At 32.9% G+C, this 23,445-nt stretch overlaps 1 protein-coding gene across 1 annotated transcript in view; it reads right to left on the reverse strand.

The window, feature by feature from the left end:
* The window catches only part of Traf4 (TNF receptor associated factor 4), a 50,280-nt gene that overhangs the window by 2,842 nt on the left and 23,993 nt on the right, over positions 1–23,445 (reverse strand). The window contains exons 2-6 of the mRNA XM_068773727.1: positions 6,940–7,044; positions 5,839–6,000; positions 4,993–5,142; positions 3,222–3,392; positions 2,205–2,465 (exon numbers count right to left, since the gene is read on the reverse strand). Of these exons, the coding sequence (XP_068629828.1) occupies positions 2,205–2,465; positions 3,222–3,392; positions 4,993–5,142; positions 5,839–6,000; positions 6,940–7,044 (849 nt within the window). The remainder of the gene's footprint in view (positions 1–2,204; positions 2,466–3,221; positions 3,393–4,992; positions 5,143–5,838; positions 6,001–6,939; positions 7,045–23,445) is intronic.

The following is a 23,445-nucleotide window of genomic DNA, read 5'->3' on the forward strand; positions in this document are numbered from 1 at the left end:
CAAAACGTCACATAGGTAGTGTGGGACAGAGATAATGCTCTATGAAGCCGAATTTAGCCGATTGTCTCTTTCCAAAGGTCGTAATATATTTAATGCTGTAAGACCCTTATAGCTTGAAAGAGGCATGCATTGTGGCTCTATACAACTAAATGTGCAAATGCTGGAGAATATATGCCTTAAAACAACTATACTTGTGATTAAAATAATTTCTAATATGGATATATTTGTTATAAGAAATAAATCACTATAGAATTTTTAATAAGACAAAAACACGTAAAACAATTTGAATATATTTAAAGTATATCCGAACTGTAGAGTCCATCCGCAGAGGAATAATTGCGATCATAGGTCGCAGGATACAATCTTTTGCCACTGCTCATAATATTTGCTCAATATATTTTACATAAGTGAGTATGGTATATTCCATAGATATCTTTTGAAAAGAAGCCTTGCATATGGCCTTATAGGTTGAAACGACGATGACGAAAATATATTTTATACCTATTAGAATTACATATTAGGTGTACTGGAAAGTAATGTCGTTTCTGTCGACATGTTTTACAGAAAAGCAAATTTATTCTTACTGCACAGACATTGAAAATTTGTATACTAGATGGCAAAAGGTTGTTGATAACGAAGATAAATGTATTGTCGATTAGTGTGAATTTAACTTAAGCGACATTACTTTGTCCCCCTAATATTTTACGAAATCCGTGAAAATGTGTAATGTACATAGATTTAATATTAAGGTAATTTTTTTTTCTAGTGTATTCTTAAAATATCCGAACGGTGCATATAGTAACACATCATGGTGTGACCTGTTTGGATATTTTGACTAGCATTAATTAAAAACTAAATTAAATTCACATGATCTTGAGTGAATGTTTATCATTGTATTTAAAAAACAAAGATATCAACTACATATTAAAACATTAACACAATGAAATGTAATGGCATAAGTTTGAGTCTTCGGTTGTATGTCAAACAGAGGGTATTAATACAGTAGGTAGGTATAAATCTCTAGAAATCACGAATAGCGTTAATAAGTCCATTACGTGACTAAGCGACACTAAATCCGTCCGCGTTCGCTCCCGGATGACTAACCCCGATATTAATCACGCGGCCAGACCCTCTTCTTTGTTTACACACGAACCGCCCTGTCGTAAATATGACGATTATGCATACTTTTAATATTTACTTTACTGTTTATTTATCACTTGTAATGAATTTAATTTAAAAAATGTGGGGAGTTCGTTATAGATAATTATATTCGCATTATTTTTCATATGGAATAATTTATAGAAAATTATTTTTTAATCATAAAGTAAAAATAAATAAGTGGAGGAAATATGAAAATTGACCTAACAGGTGGTGCAAAAGTAATGTCACAATTTGAACAGCCAGCCATTTTGTTATAAATTTAAAAAAAGAATTCTGTTATTGAGAAAAGTTTCCCGAGGCCATCTCCTGAGTTGATGCATAATTGCGCGCGTTATTCGAAATTTTAAATTGTTGCTCCCAAAACATCTGACTCCAAATTAGTGATTCATTTTTCAATATTAGTTTTTCAAGGCTTGGTTGGCTTATTGCGCAATTATGAAATTATTTATACAAAGTTATTTTTTCTAATTGAAATATGTGGAGTCGAACGATATATAAATTTAGAAATAGAATTCCCGAAACTTGAAAGTTATTAAGGTGGGTGACGTATGATAACTATCTGCATAAAATTCTTTTCTTTTCTTGTTTGAATTGGTTAAACGAGTTTAAAAATTTCTTTCATTTTTAGTTTTATTACCATTGAACACAGAAAATTTTAAATAAAAATCATGGCAAACTTCAATCTTCAATGTGTGTTTTAAGTTTTTTTACTTTTTGATTATTTTTCTCAAATTTAAAATTATTGATTGCATGCTACATTATTCTCTCTAAGTTTAATTTTAAAAATAGAATAAAGTATGCCTCAAGTAAATTCAATAGAATTCCAGATTATAATTAATTATTAAATTTCCTACAATCTATTCCGCTTGATACATACTTGTACATTTTACATAGCATTTATTATTGAAGTAATTTCAAATATCTCGCAAATATAGAAAAAGGTAAGTACCAAAAAAATCGATGTATGTATTCCTGTCATTTGAAAAATTTATCGTTTTTTATATTTAAATGTTATATAACATGTTATATAATAGTTATTTTACCTGCAACTTGTATCCGTATTGACTGGTGTAAAAGGCGGGAGATAGTAATTCGACGCCATCTTTGCATTTTGCGTCGGCCATCTTGGCGGCCCAGTCGGATACGCGCCACACAAGCGCGCCGGAGCAGTTAACAGCCAAGCGCGCCACAGCCGCTCGCAGTGCATCCAGCTGACGTGCCTGACGGCCTGCCACCGCTGCCAACAATGCCACGTGCTGTTGGCAGCTGTCCTCTGTGTGTCTATCCACAGCCGCACGCGTTCCCTGGTGAAAAGAACTTTATGTTAAATACAAAGTCCAGTTTTAAGGTAAAAAGTGACCGTGTTCGGAGTATAAAAAAGGACAATTATACATATATTATTATACTTTTATTTATATATATGCAATTGACAAATGGTGACGTTACAGATTCATGGTTTTGTTGATGTTAATACTATTAACTTATAAGGCTCCGTATAGCTTCGTCAGTACAGAGTTCACGGAACAAAATGGTTCGCAAATTTATCAAAATACCGTCAGATTGCAAGCAGATATCCAAAGGAGTTTACACACAAACTAATTGTTATTGTTCACTTTGGTGATGTGTATGTGTCGAGGGGTGATTCGGGACTCCCCCCTGACCGTCCTCGCTGTGCACGGACAAATACTATATATGTATAAGTGCTGTAGTGGTCAAATTTCGAAATAATAGATCCCAGTTGCAAACGGACTACTGCATCCATAATTACTAAGAAATAAAAACATCGCTATTGTAACTGAAGGCCTTGGGGTAGGTTCTCGAGTGACGACCGTGGTAAGGTAACCGTCTGGTGGATCGAGGGTATAGTCAAGGTGAAGGCTGCATATTGTGGCGATCTTTAGAGGCCAGTGACTTGGCCGCCCACCGGTATGATCATGATGATAAATTTTAAGCTACTCCAACAATAAAAATCTTATTTCATTAATATTTTATAATCTTTGTGTTCTTAAAAGCGAGCCCAGAGAGATACATCTGACAAAGGAATCGAAGTAAATAGTTACCTTGAAGCGACAGCCGGCGTCGCGGTATGGACAAGGTAGCGCAGCTGCGCAATGCTCCCTCAAGTGCACGTCTAGTTCATCACGTGCCGGCAGCGCAGCGCATCCAGCGCCGCGTTGCGGACACGGTACCGGAGCCCTGCTGCAGGAAGCCCCATGTGCAGCCACGCAATCCTATTCAAAAAAGTACATCTTATAAAATTATGACCATTGTGTATATATGCGAATGAAAAGTATCTAATCAAAGTCATATTTAGGACGAAGTTACAGGTGTAAAAGCTAAAAATGCTTTAAATTATTTCAAAATCACCGTGTATATGTGGAAGATTCGTTGAGTATCTATTTTATTCTTTTTTATGAGAAAGATCGGAGTGTGAGATGGAGCTGGAGGTAAGGGTGGAAAGTGGCACTATCGCCTCCCTAATAAGAAACAAAGAACGCCTTTACAGATTTATAAAATATTATATAATAGAAAAATTATAAATGAAGTTATTAATAAAAATATAAGACCGATAAAATAAAAGAAAATGTAAAATAGGGATTAATATTAAAAATAATAATAACGATGGGAATTTGCAATTTTAATTCAAACTAATACTAAAGAATCGAAGAAATAAGGCAATGTGAAAGGAAGAGAATAAAAAAACAATGTGAAGATTGAAAAAAGTGTAGGGGAGTGACAATGCTAATAAAAAAAAATATTGTACTAAAAATCTGTCCAAAATATTATAGAAGGAACGAGAAGTCTCCAAAAACGGAGGACATAAAAATATATAACATTAATTTTATTTTCTCTATTAAAATGCGATAGGCACCGCTTCTGGCAGTAACAAAGTTTGCAGAGATATATAGTAAAAATAATTAATTTTAATATGTCGTAATTCGAAATAAAAAAATAAAATTCTCTTTTGATCATAACTATAAACCGAATCAATAATTTTTAAGTTTTGGATTGACGTAAACACCTACAGACTGTAAAATTGCTATAAACGATTCCAAGGCTAACATTTAAAATTCGGTCAAATCGGACTTCGGTATGCGAGTATGTTATAAAAGATGAAACGTACTTTCGCGTAGTACTAACTACAAATAGTCGAAATTAGATTATTGGACATAAATTTCATTATAAATTATCCACATTGACACATAACTGGTAAACTGACAGTGGGCTTCCATCATTTGTTGAGTAGGATACAGATGGGGGGGGGGGGGACAGTAAACAAAAGTTAGGGAGTGAATGACGTGTAAGCGCCTTTCGACGAGATGGAAGAATTATGTAAATCGAAGTGAGTGAATGAGATCTCATATGATCTGAATGTTCAAGATATCCTGGTGGAAAAATAAGGCTATATGGAATGAACAAAAATCCTTTGAATGGCTGCCCTCTGCCCTGTTCGGGGCTCCGATATCTGCACATATACATCTTGTGGTGCTATCATGATAGATTGGAACCACGTCGATCCATCACTTAGCAAAGTCGCTGAAACTAGTGGGTGTTTGGAACATCCGCGGATTCAAGGGTTGATGGCTTATATCAATCAGAGGATGATAATGTGAAGAACGAAAGGGAAAAGATTAAAAAAAATTATTATAGAAAGTATAAATCTTTGTACAAAAAATAGCACGGGGTACAAAATGGAGGCGTTGTGAACTTAGATGTCGTCATCACTCTTATAAGTAAAGATGAAATGTTTTATAAGTCTAGTGTCACGATTTACCAAACACCGAGTTTGTGGTGCTCGCGAGGTAAACTTGCTACTTAAACAGCACCAACCTGCGTGTACTTCTGTCCGCAATGACGGCAGGGTACGAGCCGCTTGCTGCAGTGTTGTTGCGCGTGCTGGTGAGTATGGCGTCGCTGGACCTTCGCGCCGCATTTGTTCTCGCAGTACACTGGCTCGTGGCCGCAGTTACCCTGATGCTCCTGTAATATGTAATGTGAAAGGTTGACAACTTCTATCGACAATTTTTTTTTTAAATAAAGAATCTTTATGAAAAACATTTCCAATGAAACTAAACGAATACAGTAATATCAACATGTTTGCCGATTCTACACATTGTTTTCTGACATCTGCCCGAAGTCCTAGTATTCCACTGGAATAAATTACAGTGATATCCTGCAGCCACGCATTTGTATTGTCGATTTTTTGCCTTATTAATTATTTACTTTTGTAATTAGTGTGTAAGCGAACTCAACTTAATAAACAACAACTTAATAAAAGAATAAAAACTATCAAGAAAGAAATATTAGAAATTTATAGTCAAGATCGTTTTAAAGATCGATTTTTTTTTTGTAAAATCGTAAAAATTTGTTAAACCGATTACAAAAATAATAAATTCGAAAAATGAGTAATAATTTAATTGTAAAATTTTAAATAAATTAAACACTTTTTTGTTATTTTCTTAAACAAAATAAATTATTTCCTACAACAAAATTACGCCATCAAAATTCCGCATAAAAATACTTAATTCTATCTGTAATCCAAATTTAAAAATTGGGTTTTATCAAAAAGGGTCCTTGTCGTAAAAGTGAACACTGAGATCAAAAGTTAAAAATAATAAGCATAAAAAGCGTTCCAAGTCGACTTCGGTTACATGTAAGTATTTAGCGTATGGTTACCTCGAGAGCACTGCCGGAGAACTCCTTTCCGCAATGGTCGCAGGTGGCGCGACGACGCGGGCAGGTGTAGCGCAGGTGGTCCTGCATGAGCACCCGCGGGATCATAGCCCCGCATTGCGCAGCGCAGAGCACCGCGTCATGTTTGCAGGTGTTCAAATGCGCCTGCAAACACAAACGTGCTATCATTAAAAATACTGTAGAAAATTCTAATACCTTCAATAAAGTTAATATTAAATTCTAGATTTAATTTTATCATCCATAATCGAGAAGTAGAATAAAAGAGAGAAAACAAGAGTTGACTAAAGAAACCGATTTTAACTATCGATTTTTATATCGCCCTAATTTATCTTTGTTTGAGTGTGTTTTTAATTGAGATCTATTACTGAAACTGTAGTAAATAATTTACCTTGATTCACTTAAAAAATCGAATAATTCTGAACCTAAATTTTAGTGTACATACCATATAATATTATTATAAACTATTGCTTTAACAGGCAAAAATACATATATTATTACGACAAAAGGGTTGATAATTTATATAATTGAAATTGACATCATCATCACCAAATATAGAGGTCCAGGAGATTTCGAAAAAGCCTGAATGGACGCCATCTGCATTTTAATTATATTTAAAATTAAATATAAACATATATTGTTAAAAGAGAGCAGACTTCTTTTTGTCTCTTTATAACTACATCTGAATAAATAATTTCGTATGTGTTAAAAAATTGTACAACATTTAAAAAAATTTACAATTCGATACGATTATGGTATAAAAAACAAATCAATATTATTTATCTATGATGCTAATGTTCCGTTCAGTGTTGCCCTAGTTCAACAAACGCAATAATAAATGAGATTCTGTGGCGTTGAGGGCTAGTAAAATATTTATTGCGGCAATAAATGCACATATTTAAATAGCGGTCACTTAAGTGCAAGAATATAAACTGTTCCGTAAAATATTTTAAAGAAATATGAAAATAACAAAATTTTATTTTAAATGAATATTAAAAATTAAATCATGTCAATCAGATCATTCACTTTACAATCTACTCACTTAACGCTATCAAAATAAATATTTGATATTTCAGTACACATTACCTTGAGTTTACGTAGTTCATCTGACCATTGGCATCCTTCTTTGTGGTGGATGCAATACACAACTGACCCCATTATCGCTTTTTCCGATTCCGGATCAGGATATATCTGTAACAAACAAAAAACAAATTTAAATAATATATAATTGTTCAGTAATAAATATAAATATATATAGGGTAATAATGAACACCTTTTTCTTAATTTTATTGAGTATATATTTAAACATTTCGGACGGTGAATTGAAAACAACGTCAGAAGCAACGGTCGCCAACGAGACTGATGGAAGCGCCAGCGCATATAACGGATTAAATAGGACAACGTGATCAAAAATAAACCACATCACGAAAAGAGAATATCAAACGCTCGTACGCACCGTTCGTTCGAAAATGGAACACATCGTGTTCGCAAAATGGCCGCTTTGTTTTTCGCGGGCTATAAATCGTACAAGCGCCCGCGCCAAGGGCCCGATACCAAATGACTATCCCAGCTAGTCCATTTTCGTTATCTTTATGGGTGCAACGAACAGATGGCTGAAGCGAACCGCTCCCTTGTGTTTGTCTAGATAAGCGTGATTTTTCACTTCCCAAACCATCTACGTAATGAAACGGGCAAATATACTTCTTACATTCCATCCCGTGCGCTATTTTAACACGTACGCACTAATTTTATAATTAAAAACTCGCTGATATAAGTTAAAATAACCATTTATTTACTAATAATTTAACAAAATATATAACTGGCATATATTCATGTTGTTTGTAAACATTGTTGCAAAAGATGCGTAACATCTAAAACATTTTGAAGGAAGCACAAAGATGTCAAAGCCGACCTACACTATGAATACAAAGTTTATATGAGAAATAAATAATTCACAATATACATCGATTCTTTTTAAAGTCCATGAGATGTTTAATGAAAAATAAAACCAGCAATGGATGTTGAATATGGTTATAAGTGATGCATCAAAGAGGTTTTGTGGTATTCAGCGTTCTATTTACAAACATTGATGCATGTGGTCATCGGCATGGCTGCCGCATAACCGTACCACCTTAAGATCTATATTCCTGCACCTAAAACAAAGAACCTTATGTTTTATGCAAAACATTGCAAGAATGCACCTTATATTTGATACATAGAGTTGTTATTTGCCCGGGGATCTATAAACAGTTAGGTGCATACAAACGTGCGTATAAAACTACAAATATAGAATGTTATTTGTGTCGTATTCTAAAAAGATGGACCGCGATGTGTTGAACTCTCCCGCATCGCTCAATTATAGAACACGATGTATCGTAAACATGGGATGAGAACGTCACAGGTTCTCCAACGTAGCTGTCACTTGAGCCCTTTTGGCGCGAAACGCCGCCATAAGCAAAACGACAGATTCAAATTCAGGATGTCGCTACGCCATTTGTAAAATATCAGTGCCAACGCTGAATGTTTTACAATCAAACTTAATATTTTAATATTAAACATGCCAATGTCTTGCGACTTAAATGGATGAAATTAATTAAACTTACAAATTATAAATTCACCGTCCACACTAATGTTTACACAATAAATATTTGACCTTGTTATACATTACACCCACATAATTTTACCAAAAATAAAAACCTTAGTTTTTGACGTGATTTACTAAATAATTTTTTTTATTAAGAAATAAAATGAATGAAATTTTTAGCATTATTTTAGCATTTAGCTTTTATTTAACAATTTATGCTATTGTAACTATTAGAAAAATGAATAAAATCTATAAAATTTAATTATTAAACAAAAAAATCCATAAAAATTACACTCTTCTTTTCCTATAATAACCACAGAGTATAATAACATCTCCGTGTATTGAAGCAATACAATGAAATTATAATACAGATTATAAATTGTATAACTGTATTAAATCAATAAATAAAATTAACAATCTTAAATATGTTCCACTTACTTTTAGATCGTCAACGAATTGTAAATAAAAAATTTGTGTTTACACTGACTGCAATATTTCAAGTTATTTATGTTTTTAACAATTTACGGTTTTAGACTTTACGGTGCAATTAAATGTGTTTTGCGTAACCGAGATGTAATTAAGGGAACGTTTATTACGCACGAGTATTGCCGTATCTCTCGGTACTTTGGCGCCTGGATGCTTGTGAAATGGACTTCGTTTTTAGAACTCCCAACCGGTTGGTGTTAGTATATGGCATATAAAACATTATCCGCGAGCCAACACGAAGTAACGCCTACAGAGGACGATAATTACATTTCGACATGTCACCCACGCGTCCAGACATTCTAACCTTCGGCACTTATGTTTGTTGATATGGTTAAGTATTGAATGACGGGAGACGATACAAAATTTAACGGATCAACTTTTATAATCTGTTTAATAAAATTAATGACAGAGGTATTTGCTATCAAGTGTAAAAGATTTAAAATAAAGATGAAATTAATTATTGTCTATGCAGACTGTACTGTCAGATTACCTGTCGCATTCCAATATAAAAAAATACTTAGTGTAGTATATTTCAGATTATACAGAGTAATTGGACACAGTTGTAGAAGCTTTAGTTTTTTGCTAACAAATAAGCAATATATTTACCTCTTTATAGCTTTTACGGTACCCAGCGATTAATATTACACATCGACCTTTAGAAAGAGACAATTGGCTAATTTCGGAGAGAGCGTTATCTATGTCTGATGATAGAGATAGTGTTCTACGAAGCTGGAATTAGCAGATTGTCTCTTTCCAAAAGTCGAATATTTATCGCCGGGTACTGTACACCTAAAACTAATGTTTATTTAAATTAATATATAATAAATGCTAAATTGCTATATAGCTTTTGTTGCTATAATGCTATAACCTATAACTTTTTTTATTAGTAGAATGTATTTCAATATGTGGTCACATTGTCGTTCGAAATAAGCATTTGAAGTATAAGTCTCATATATAGGTACTGGTAACCTGATGGATATTTCAGAACTCTCAAATAAATAATGTAGCAGTTCAAACCGAATCTCTCAAGGGAGCCATAAAGGACTTAAGAGAAAGAAGATATAAATGTCAACAGAGTTACAGCATTTATCAAGGACAAAATAAATTGAAGCCATACATCAAGCATGAACATAAGCATGCGCTATTAATAAGAAACATCCATTTAACGTTATAATAATTTCTGACAAAAATCAATATTTTAAATAAATATCAAAGGTAGCCGACTATAGATTTTTAAAATTCGAATTATTCTTTCGAACTTTCTATAAATGGATTCAATGTTTAACATCGATGAATACGTAAAAATAAAAATAGCTTGTTCCAAATTAAGCTCAAAAATTATATAACTGTAATAAATTAATTTTGTTTTTATCCGAAATAAAAACTCTTAAAAAAATTTGTAGACTCAGTTTTGTAAATTTAAAAAAAATGTATATTAAAAGAAACAAATTGACCTTTTAAGGATTAAGAATGTCAATTTAAGTTTATTTAACCTCCTAACACGTTAGTTTTAATTATATTTATAAAAATAAAAATAGATTTTATATATCATAAGTTCTAAAAGGTTAAATATAAATATACTAATAAATAACGCGTTATATGACATAGATAAATTAAAACAAAGCAGGATATAAATGATGCAATTGGAACAATAATTATTAACAATCGGCCATTTTATAATACTAACACCGTCATGATAAATGTGCTCCAATTAGGAAAATGGCGGGAAATATTTCGCGGTAAATTTATAACAGCAATTAGTAATGATAACTCTGTCTCTGATCTAATTGAAATTGGTAACCTCAAAAGATAGCACGTCCTTAATATTACATAATATATTTAAATGGACAATTGTTGACATACTTTCATATATCTATTTGTCAAAGACATCGTCTGCACATGTTTAGTATGTTTGTTTATAGTTTGACAAATTTATGGTTTCTTTTTTTGTTCAGGTAACACCGCTTGATTGACGCTTGACAGGTCCTGTCAGGTTAACACAGACGATTAATGTATTCTCCACCTTGATACCAGTGTAACAAAGTTGAAATTGATTTGAATGAACATTTTACACTATTACAAGTTGGGGGCACCTTTCAAGTTATCGATTGCCGCCGTCGTGGGAATGTAAACAACACTACAATGTTACCCAGCCCTATTTTTAAAAAAATGTATACGATTGGTGAGATTTACTTAAAAATAATAATATTTTTTTTTCTTGAAGCCACGGGACGTAATTTGGAGAACACTTGCTAACAATTTTGAGACAAAAAATCTATTGTATTTTAACTATATGTACGTAATTACACATACGTAACATTTTAGCACATATATAGATCAATAGGTACACAATACTTTTTGATTAAAATCTTCATTCTGAAAAAAATGAAACTTATTTTTATCAATTAATACATCTGCTAGATTAAAAAGAATGTAAAGAACATGACAAATATAAATTTATTTCAATGAAGTCTTTGGTTTGGAAAAGTTATTGGCGTCAGAAATTATTAACAGCGAAATGATAATATAGTAACAAAAAGCGATTTTAAAATTAATTATTGTTTACTATCTGTTCCTATTGACTTAGTATTGCCAGAAGGTATATACCTGGCGCATTCCAATAGAAAATAATAATTTAATAAATCATCCAATTATAGCGTATAGCAACACAGGTGTGAATAATAAAACGCGTGGTTGGAGAAAGAGGCAAATATGCGTGGCCAGTGGACGGAAACGAGTTCGAAGTCCGTGCAGCGAGGCGGTCGACCATTACCGAATACGTAATGACGAATACAATTGTAATTACCACTGTGTTACTGTGCTACGGATGCCTTACGTTCTAAGTAAGGAATGCGTTTAAATTATTCAACGTACGGAGGACGAAAAAAAATCACTTTTACGTAAATCGATTACGAAATTGAAAAATCGATATTTTTATTAGTCCACTTTACCAGAGATAATAGACTTAAAAGGTTCATTGTAATATGGCTAGGGTTGAGAGTGGGGTTCTTAATTGTCTCTTAAATATAAATCGAGGAAGGCAGCATCGCGAAATGATCTGGTGTTGTTGCAGTACAGCGAGGATGCCGGAGAAGGATCAGCTTTTCCCCGCATATACTTTGGCACAGTACTCAGGCATCTAGGAGTTGCGTAGGAGCTCTAACGGCCCGTTCCATGGTACGGAGGACGAAACAGGAATTCCACATAATCTTCTCCTTTTCTCTAATACGCTTTATTTTTTTTACGTATATTATAATATAGAAATTCCGGGATTTCGTAATTTAAAAATAACATTCCCGATACTTCAAGTTATTCAAAGTGTGTGTGAACGCTATTCTTGTTCAAATATAGATTATATTGACAGCAGACTTATTTGTAAACAATAAAAAAAACTTACCTATATTATGTTTAAGTCCTATCTGGCACATAGGATTAATAATAATGAATGTAAACACATACCTATTTTTTTACTTTAAATACAGTTCTAAATTTGAAAAATATATTAGGTTTGTTTACTTAACTGCCAAATTAAAAAATAGTAATTTTTTAACAGTGAAAACTTATATTTGTAAAGATATATTTACGTTTTTTCGCCTTTTTTTAACGTCATCCATCATTGACCGGTTTAATGTTACGAAATAAAAAAAATATACGGTTCAAATATGGAACTGTTTATTTTTTCAAAGCGCCGCAATTAAAGGGTGCATTTGAAAATGGAACACTTAATCCGACATCGAAACATGATATCAATCAGTACGTCCGTCAACGTGACGAATGCATGTCGCGTTATATTTCTCGTCAGTGGATCTCTTATTAAAAAGTATTTCTAAAATCCTATTTAAGCTCTTCAATAAAATTTTAAATAAATATAATGCTATTTTAAATATATAGATTAACTATTCAACACTGTCGAAATAATCGATTTTTGTAAAAAATCATAATAAATAAAAAAACTTTAGAATTCAACGAAGAAAAAATTTATCTATTGCACAAATAACTAACAATAAATATTAAATTTATTTGTTCTAATTAAATAAGTCTGAAATTCTTAATAAAGTTAACAATAAGTTTCCATATTTATTTTAAATCATTATCATAGAGAAATAGATTAATAGAGAGAATAAAAGACAGACTAAATAAACCGAATCGTACACAAAGGACGCTGTCCATCCTCTGGAAGTTTTGAGAGCTTTCGCAATCCTATATGATTAATGCACAAAGTGTGATTGCATCCCGGGAATCGAACCCGTGGTCTACGATAGCAAGTCTTAGTTCTTAGCGCTTATCACTTGGGGCCATTTCAAGGTATAGGTCCTATGTATATGTATATACGATATATTTAATGGAATCAGGCGTTAGTTGCAAGTTAAGCAACCATTGTTCAATAATAAATTACACGAATATATAAAATAAATAATGTATATTTTTTATTTCAGTTAGTAATTAAATATTCCCATTGCAAAAACCTATAATTTTTTTTAAATAAAAGTTGTTATGCTAAAAAAAGTCAGCCAACGAAGTAGAATGTAAATGTCTAAAAAACTGGTTCAATTCGTCACGGCTCTCTAAGCCTTTAATAGAAGCTAAATCCGAATACTTTTGGCTATTCCGAGATTTTAAATCGTGAAATCCAAGACTGATAAAGATATGGGTTTAAAAACAATGTTTGGGCACGTATTGGGGATCGATACAATCTTTTAGTGATTATAGAATGCTATTTATTAGAAAATTTTCGTCTATATGCTTCCGTCGGCTGAAAAAGAGTATTACTTACTTATTTTTAAAAATTAAATTTAGGGATGTAGATAAATAAATTCAGTTGATTTTTATGTTCGAAATTTCTTTTTTTTTGTTAAAATAGTGTATGTTGTAGTTGCCAGTCATCAATTTTGAAGTTGTCTGTGTGTGTGTGTTTTTTTTTAAATAGCATTGTATTAAGAAAAATTTAATTTAAAATGTAATAATAATCAAACCATAAAGACAATTCATTCAACAAGTGTGACCTTACAGCTCAGAAGTCACTAACCGATTGAAATAAATTGGATAATGGGCTTCGAACTAAAGGGTAACAGATCCGATACAAAGTGAAATCGTCTATATAATAAGGTTGTCAAGCTAATTTGAGCCTTGTGTGTATAACATAAAAACAATTCTCTAATTTGACTGTCGTGAATCTTTTTTTACTAATAGTAATAGGGTTGTCGCTTGCGATTGCATAATTTATCAGAATTAAAAATAAAACTGTCATTGGGTTATCAAGAAATTTTACACATCGTAATTCTGAAGTGGCAGTGATGTTATCGCTCGTGCAACCAACGGCGGTTGGGGCGGGAAGGGTTTAAGTGGCCACCAGGAGACCGTACACGAGACGAGAATAGACGCGTCACTAGGTGGAACCAACATTGTTAAAGTCATGTGAATTTCCTTGATGGAGGCAGTGCAGGGCTAGGTTATTGTGATGTTCTTTAGGGTTGACTTATACTTTGCATGTGCATCTATCGGCTTCTTGTAATGAAAAACAAATGAAGTCTTATAAAAAGTATTTCATTTAGTACTACTGTTCATAAGAAAAAATGGTATTTATTATGGATATAGTTTATTTGGAACATAATTCAAGGTACATACATATATTTCGGAATTGATGTTTAACAACCAATAACGGCTATGTCCAGGATTTTCATAAGAGTTGAATCAGAAATAAAGAAATTAGTAGATGAATGAGTAATCGACATACCTCTGTGAATTGGCTAGTTGAAGTAGCTATGGGTAGGTCATATGGCACACAGAAATTAGCCGTTGTGGCCATAAGGTTCTGGAGTCAAGACTACGGATAGGTAAGCGCAACGTGGGACGTGTGACGTGATAAGTGGGGCAGACAACCTTCTTAAAGCCGAAAAACGCTGGATAAAAGCAGATCACAAGCGGCTTATCACCAGCGGTGAGCGTCTTATGATTTTTATGAAAAGATTGTTAACAAATTGACATTTGGGACTAAAAAAAATAGACAAATTTTTTTTACTAGTAGCAACCCTGAACGAAGTAACCGCGATGATCCCGCGCAGATTGATCGATCACCGGAAGCCGCCATTATTGCTGGCGGAATTGGAATTTCCTTTTATTGGGAGGTCAAAATAATCACAGAGTAATTCTCACTGGCCAGTTACTATGTTGTCGTTGAAGTTTTTTAAGTTATATTTATTAATTCCATTTTTGTATGCAAACATAGTTATGACATAGTAACCATTTGGTTAACTGTGTGGGATAAAACTTATGCTATATATGGCACACAGAAGACGCTGCTGCCCATCCTCTGGTAACTTATTTGTGAGCAGTGGCAATCCTATATAATTAATGCACAAAGTGTGATTGTATCCCGGTAATCGAACTCACAATCTACGATAGCAAGTTAGTTCTTAGCTCTTATCACTCGGGGTCATTTCAAGGTATAGGTCCTATGTATATGTATATATGATATATTTAATGGAATCAGGTGTTACCTTGCGAAAGTCCATCCTAAGTAAGAAAAGGACTAGTATTTAGCCACTTCCGCACATGCAGTGGTAGTCGTGCAACAAAGTGCACCGCCCGCCAATCCGCTGATAAATGCGTATGCGGCAAACAATGCGAATCACACAACCGCCACCGCTAAATTACTCAACACGTGTTTCACCCCTCCACGGGGCATCTTCAGGATTTATGTTACACCGATGAGTGCCAAACACATAGTCTAGTCTAGTATAAATGATATAATTGTACAAAAACATGCAACGTCTGAAATACACTAAATATTGTGCAAGCGTGAAGATATTGTCTTAAAAAAATTAACAGAACGAATCTCCGGTATTCACGCTCGTAGATTCTTGCCGCAACTGTTGTGTTAGACATATTTAATAAACGCTTGTGATTTTTAAAAAGAAACTTACACCCGTTTTATTAACTTAAGTGAGGCTATAAAATGTATCAATAGTCATATATGTGTGTGTATATATGTGTACAAAATACAATTGAGATTTTTTTAGTACGAAAAATCATATTGGTAATATTAAAACAAAATATCAATTTGATTTCAAAATGAATCCATTATCTTTATATAATACTGTGCAAGTTGATTTTTTTTATTTATTCTTTCAAATTAATTTCAGACTCTTAAGTAATCTCCGGTGGATAAAACGCACTTTTGCCAACGCTTCGTCTAGTTCTCGAAACAGCTGGAATAATCTTTATCCGGTAAAGCCTTAAAAACCTTCTACATTTCGGCGTCTCCGCTTTGTTCTTTTGAGTTTACTTAATTGCCAAAAGTTGCACATATGTGTCGAGTTTTTGTCAAAACAAAGTAGCGATGAACCAATGCAGTATGACATCTACCAATCGAAACTTGATGCGTTTGAGACACAAAACATTCTTTAAAATGCTTTGAGCTGAACAAAATGATAATTCAAATTTTGATAAACAGACGCTTGGCAAATGTTATAGACAGTTCTACGAAACTAGAAATTTCACATTACCTTTTTGATTACAGTAGTACACCAATCAAAAATAACAACAACGTAATACACATATGTAGTGAAAAAAATTATTTTAAAATGTATCCAAAGTAACTTTTGGGCACGAATTTTTGGATTCCGTGGACTTGATGGAGTAGAGCGTGGAATAAACTTCGCTTGGACCTCGATTACGTAACATACTTTCGGGGACTCCCTTGGAAACTCCAGATCGTTACATCCATATACAGTATGACCTAACCGGGTGGCAATCAAGTTCAATGATTGCTTCGACGTGCTCTCTGTTGAGTAACCCAGCTGCATAGGCTCTCTAGAGGAAAGGTTTAGCATTTCGACTTAACGGTGGCAAAGAGGAAGATGTGTTAAAATACCAGAAGAAGGCACAAGGTCACCCAGGCAGCAATGAAGAGAGCTGCGAGATCAAATCAGAAATGATGAGATCCGCAGTAGAACTAAGATTACCAACATATCTCGTAAGACTTGCTGGTCTGAAGTGACAAAGGGCGGGACACCTCGCTCGTGCAACCTTTGGCCGCCGGGGCCGAAAGTTTCACGAGTAGCGAATACCAGCTAGTAGACGCGACATGGGTAGATCTGCCTCTTGATGAACGGACGACAAAGTTAAGGTAAGGACTGGTCATCTTAAGGATCTTTGAGTGCAGCCTATGCCTGAAAAGATGATACGGTGATCACCGCATTAAAGTCAAAACATATCACATTGGTAATATTAATTAATAAATATGTAAGTATATTAATTCTCTACGAAGCCGAGATTTTCCTTTGAGAAATTTGGCCACAAAATATTAATTTACTTACCGTTAATACATATAAGACAAAAGAGAACAAGTGATGCAGAGTTGACATTAGTAAGGTATTCGATTAAAAGAAAAAAAAAGAGTTCCAAATTCAAAAATAACGGTCAGAAAAGTATGTCATGATAAAATAATGAAAGACAAAAAAACATGTACAATATTGTACATGAGTAAAAAAGAAAGTTGCATATCACATCACGGATTTAAAATTAAATGTATTTGGAATTCTTGGCATTTCTGGTCCAAATAGCATTCCGTATGATTCACCGAGGTTTATTCACTTTACCCGTAACTGACCGGTCCACCGACGGCATTCTGTCGTTGATTATTTACTGTATGGTGAACGTTAATCATTCTTCTATGTACGTACATTGTTACAATTTAAATTGTTTATATTTTTAAAACAAAAGGTTTGTTTTAAAAATTAAGGTTCGAAACTTGAAGCATCGGCAAAATTTTCAGTTTATCCGTATTCTATACACCAAATAATTCCACCATCTCCTTTCTTCTATCAGACAAAAAGACTTCCACCCACACTAAGCGTTTCGCTATTACTTTTATAGTTCGACCAGCCAATGGCATCATTGTTTCCAGACAATTATAACTTAGAATTCTTCAAGATAAGAGTGAATAGATTACTTCTAGGCCCACAAGTACGATTGTAGATCTCTTCATCGCTTAACATCAGGCGAGACAGAGGTCAGAAGTTTCGCCCTATCATTGTCATACCAATATATGAAATCTATTTATTTATTTAAAAAAACAGACAGCTATGTTCGACATGAGATGCGTAGAAGTATATATGTAACCGACATCACTTAGGTTTAAGTGACAGTGCACAGACCACATAGCACGCAGAACAGATGCCAACGCGGAGGCAACGGCGCTGAAGAACAGATGTCCTTGATAAGGTTTTTAGAAAACGCTGGTTGCAGGCCACATCCAACTGGTTCTATTGGAAATCTATGAAAATTCCCACGTCCAGCGGTGGACTTTATACAGCTTAAATAATAATGATTCCGGTAATTTAATAAAGTAACAAATATTACCACGGTTTAAATTTAGTAGACAAGTTAGACGGCAACGGAAGCGAAATATTAAATACTACTGCGTTAGCTGATTTATATCTTCAATTATATTTGGAAAGGATTCCTTTGCCTTTACAATCCGTGAGAACCGAACCAAATCCCAATCGGTTGATATCAAAGGATTATTATCGACAGACAGTTTAAAGTCATACAAAATTGACATGTGAATAAATATGTGAAGAATCACTTTAATATACATGATGATTATAGATAGTAAAAGTTTTACATTTAATGATTTTACACATATTTCCAATCATCCTGTATAAATCACTCAAGTTACATTAATTTAAATTTAGAATGCGACAGGCTAATACCTTCTGGCAGTGCAACGCCAGCAGGGACATATAGAAAACAATAATTAAGTTTAATATGTAGTGAATTTTTAAAACGCTTTATTTAACTTTATCATTACGTTATTTATTATTTCTGAAACTGATTTAAGGATATATTGTACTATTAATTACCAGCAGCTAAGCTGTACATTCATCTCTTTAAATCTTATACACATATTTACAATCACCCCGTACTATCATTGAAGTAACGCGACTAGATGTAATTTACACATAAAGTTATTCATCTCTCTTATCAACGCAAACAATGTTGATTCATTTCCATTGAAATGTTATTTTAAATCAATTGGGATCACGTTCCGAATGCACCGGAAACCGACATGTCAAATGTTAAGTGCCTTACTCACGATTATCATACCATCAACAAAAGAATAATCTATGCCCTTAGTTATGCCTCTAATTATAATATCGTCGTTGTCAGAATAACATTTTTTATCTGTGGAAACTTTTTAATAACAATACAATTATATTTTTAGTCTTATCTATGCTTGCTAAATTGTTTTTACTAATGCTCGCATAAAGTCTTCTGTATATTCAAACGAAAGTTCAAACAGCAATTTTGTTAACTACAGATTTACGTTATTGATTTTAACAATAACAATTTATTTATATAAATAAACGTCAATAGTTATTTAAAAGAAATAAATAAATATTTTTCATAACGATCGGTAATAATGAAATTCTTTTGCCTAAAATTAAAAAAAAAAGTTCAATGACACTTGCTTCCCGCCATATTTCTCTTTATCGTCTGTGTAATATAAACAAATATCCCTTCCGTACGTCTATAAGCCATTTTAATGTAGCCAGTTAAAGCCAAATAAAAGTTAAACCACGAGAAATGAGTTATCCATAACATAGAACGCACGTTAAGTCTTTTAACGGGTTCACTTACGATGTTGTTGAGTCGTTATTCAACAAATCGTTATATTTTCAACGAGCCACTAAGTTATTGACCTCCCTTTCTAACTCTTAATCAGTGAACGACACCTCTTTTTACCATTTAGTAATTAGTTATTTTTATTTTAATGTAACTGTAGTTAGTAGTAATTGCATTTAAAAGCACGTAACAATACTTATAGAACTCAGATTGTCCACGCTGTATAGACAAAGAAAGCAAAGAAAGACGGTGACAACATATTAAAACTTTTGATTTGAACGGTAGATAGATGGTGACCACAAGACTGCCTCCTCATGCTCTGGCACCACAGTAGGCAAAACAATACACACCGTCAAAGCGGCACAGATAATGTAACATAATTCGCGAAGTTTCCAAAAAGCGTCATTATGCTCAATAGAGATAGACAACGCAAAATACGAATAATAATTAATATTTTCACTGATTTAATCTTATAAACATAAAAACTGATTACTCGATTTTTTAAACTTCTATAAAAATTACGACGAAAAGAGGCTATGATATTCACACATTTAGAATAATAAATAAAAAATAAATCAGTAAAAAAATCATATATCAGATAATATAAAAGTAAGTTTATTGACCGGATATCGCACCGCCGCGTACGAGCGGAAGTGGCGCCATCTTATCGTCATGCCAACGCGTCAGGTCACTGTTATTATCATGTCAGCGTTTGATTTATTAATTCAGTGTCAAGATTACTTATTGTTTCTTATTTATTTATACATGACGAGGAAAATGTAACAATCAAGATAATTGTCTTGTGTTTTTTTTAAGTTACTTTTTTGTTGTTTATATGGACAAAAGTAAATCTAAAAAACTTAACCTTAATTAGACTCATCTCTTAAGGAAGAGAATTTTACATAGTATATATATTGGGAGGATTGTATTTCAGTAATTTGTAGTAGCGTTTTATATAAATCATAAATAAGAAAGAGTTTAAAGAATTTTCAATGTTCAATATTTCATTGTCAAAACTTAAAATGTATAAAACCTTTTTTGTTATGATCATTCATAGATAGATTATACTTCTAAAATCTTTATATTTTGTTAGCAAATAGCTTTAAAGTTTTAACATATACTCTGAAATATGTATAATTTTTTTTTTCTATTTTAATTTGATAGACCAATAACTTCTGGCAGTATAAAGTCGACAAGGGCAGATTGTAAATAAAAAAGTTAAAAGTTCGAATTTTGAAAATGCTTTTTTTTACTATAATATCATTACGATATTTCAGTAACCATTTATTTTTGTTTAGGGCAACCCTATATAGCTTTGACACCTAAAACTAATCAACTTTTATATATTTAAAATATAAATTGTTGATTAATCATAAATGTAAGTAAAAGAAAGACTTGTTTATCTGGAAATGATTAAAATCAGTTATAATATTACGCATTCCATTCCTAGTTCGAGCAAATATGCATCGCAAGCAGAAATATAGATGTGTGTGCACATTTAAATCAGACGACAAAACAACACTTCTGTAAACCTGTATAATACGACGTCAACAGGTTATAAATACATTTCGTATTTGCCTTTTTACTTCACTTACTTTTTTTATGGCATTTTAATTTTTTTAATCTGTTTACCTGTACACGCAAATAAATGAAACTGAATTGCATGTTTGTAGTATTAAAATAACCCCGATGTAGTATACATTCGCATGTATAATACTGATACCAAAATTACATTTTTTAAAATCTTTGTCTGTCTGTTTGTTCTAGCGTATATCTGAAATGGCTAGACCTATTTTGAAGGACCATATATTGGTAGGTAGCTGATGTTATAAAGAGATTTTTCTTAAACGAAAAATAAAAACTAAAATAGTAATTCTTTTTTTTTTTAAATTCCAAGCGGACGAAGTCGCCGGCAAAGCTAGTGTTACATAACCCGGCGATAAACATTGCACATCGACCTTTGGAAAGAGATAATCGGCTAATTTTGGCTTCGTAGAGCACTATCTCTGTCCCACACTACCTACGTAACGTTTTGTCAGTCGTATTTCGTGCGACAAAGATAACGTTGTACTAAGCCGATTCATTAACCGATTGTCTCTTTCTTAAGGTCGATTTGCAATGTTTATCGCCGGGTGCTGTAAAAGTAAATGCATAGTGTTGTATATTTGTAACATATTGTATGAAAAATATTACATATATATGTATTTTTCTATTTTTCCCTGCATTTTAGTGTACCTATCTGCAAGATATATATTTTTAAGTATAAATAAAAGTCATACATTTAAAGGTTAAAATCTACGCCCGCTAGTTTAAATTAAGAGCAAGGTGTATCAACGATCAAACTAGAAAAACGCGATGAAGACATCAGACAGACTACGCTATCGTTTCTTCGAAGCAAATAACCGATCTTAGTTATTTGCATGCGATAGATAAAAGTAATCATTGACAAATAGGTTCCGAGGTGTCATTAAGAACAGATACATTCGCAGCTTTCTTATTCACATAGTACTCTTATATACAACACGTAGTGAATATACCGTAATATATTTGCTACCAATAAAAGTGTATATGTAATGTAACACGCCTTTTTTTATTTTTGTCAAATATTTTACAGATATCGACAGATGCAGTGTAATTAATTCAGAAATTTTTCGAGACAAGTTGTACAGGATGTTTGGTTATAGGTGTGCATTAAACGTGAGAATTTATAGTACATATGTAGACAAAGTAAGCAGAAATAATAATAATTAATTTTAATATACAGTAATCCGAATTTAGAACATAATTATAACTATAAATTTTAGTATAATCTGTGACATATGTTGACAGCAAATGAGGATGTACATTCACCGATTTAAAGATGTTAAAAATCGCTTTTATATTTTGAGTCGGACTCTTACTGCCTTCCAAGTGGCACTTAGAGTCCGCGGGTTTGAGGTAACAGGGCACTGAGTGCGCCTAGACTTGTGACATCTTAACCTAGCAAGCTCGAGGGTTCCTAAGGAAACTTTGGCTTGGGTCGCCACATACTATTATGTTACATGATTGAGATGCCGCCGAGCCCTTAGATCGCTTCAGTAAAGGCTCCATGGATTATAATTATCTAGAAGAACAAGGTAAGTAAAATCATTGGATAAATTAACAAAAATGTGCAATTACAAATCGTCGTTCAAAACATGTAAACTATCCATCGATTTAATTTACCTCAAAACGCCTTTTGTAAAGCCTCCGTTGTTTAAACTTGGACATCCATGTATACTAAATAGTTTTATCTCATTAGAGATTCCTGTCGTTGTCGAGACGGTTGTCGGGAAGCATGTTTCGACATGCTTCGCGATCCGGCTAAACGTAAGCAGGTGAATTTAAAAAAAAAACTTGGAACTAACTGGTTATTGTCTTTAAAAAAAAATAACCATAGACAAGAATGAACATGTTTCGGTATAGATCATTTGGTACACACTGGCAAGTTGTAACTGTAATTTAATAATTAAAAAAATATATTATAAACTAGCTGATCCCGCAAACGTTGTTTTGCAAAAAAAATATTTTTAATTTTCAATTTAAAAATAAGGGTTGACCGTAGATTGGTGAAAATTTAGGGTTGTATGTATTTTTGTATGTTGTATCATAAAAAAATAAAAACAAAAAATTTCGTCAAAAAAATAAAAAAAAATTTTTAAAGGTGAACAACCCTTATCACTTAGGGTATGAAAAATAGATAGTAGCCGATTCTCAGACCTACTAAATACGCATATAAAATTTGGTAAAAATCGGTCAAGCCGTTTCAGAGGAGTTCAAGTTCGAACACCGTGACACGAGAATTTTATATATTAGATAATACCGTTCAGATAAAATGTAGATATGTAATAATAAATTGTTATTATATCTTTTGA

This window comes from Battus philenor, unplaced genomic scaffold (assembly GCF_028537555.1).
Source record: "Battus philenor isolate CCGP_79_NKW_IND1 unplaced genomic scaffold, ilBatPhil1.0.hap1 SCAF_6, whole genome shotgun sequence".
Classification (NCBI taxonomy): domain Eukaryota; kingdom Metazoa; phylum Arthropoda; class Insecta; order Lepidoptera; family Papilionidae; genus Battus; species Battus philenor.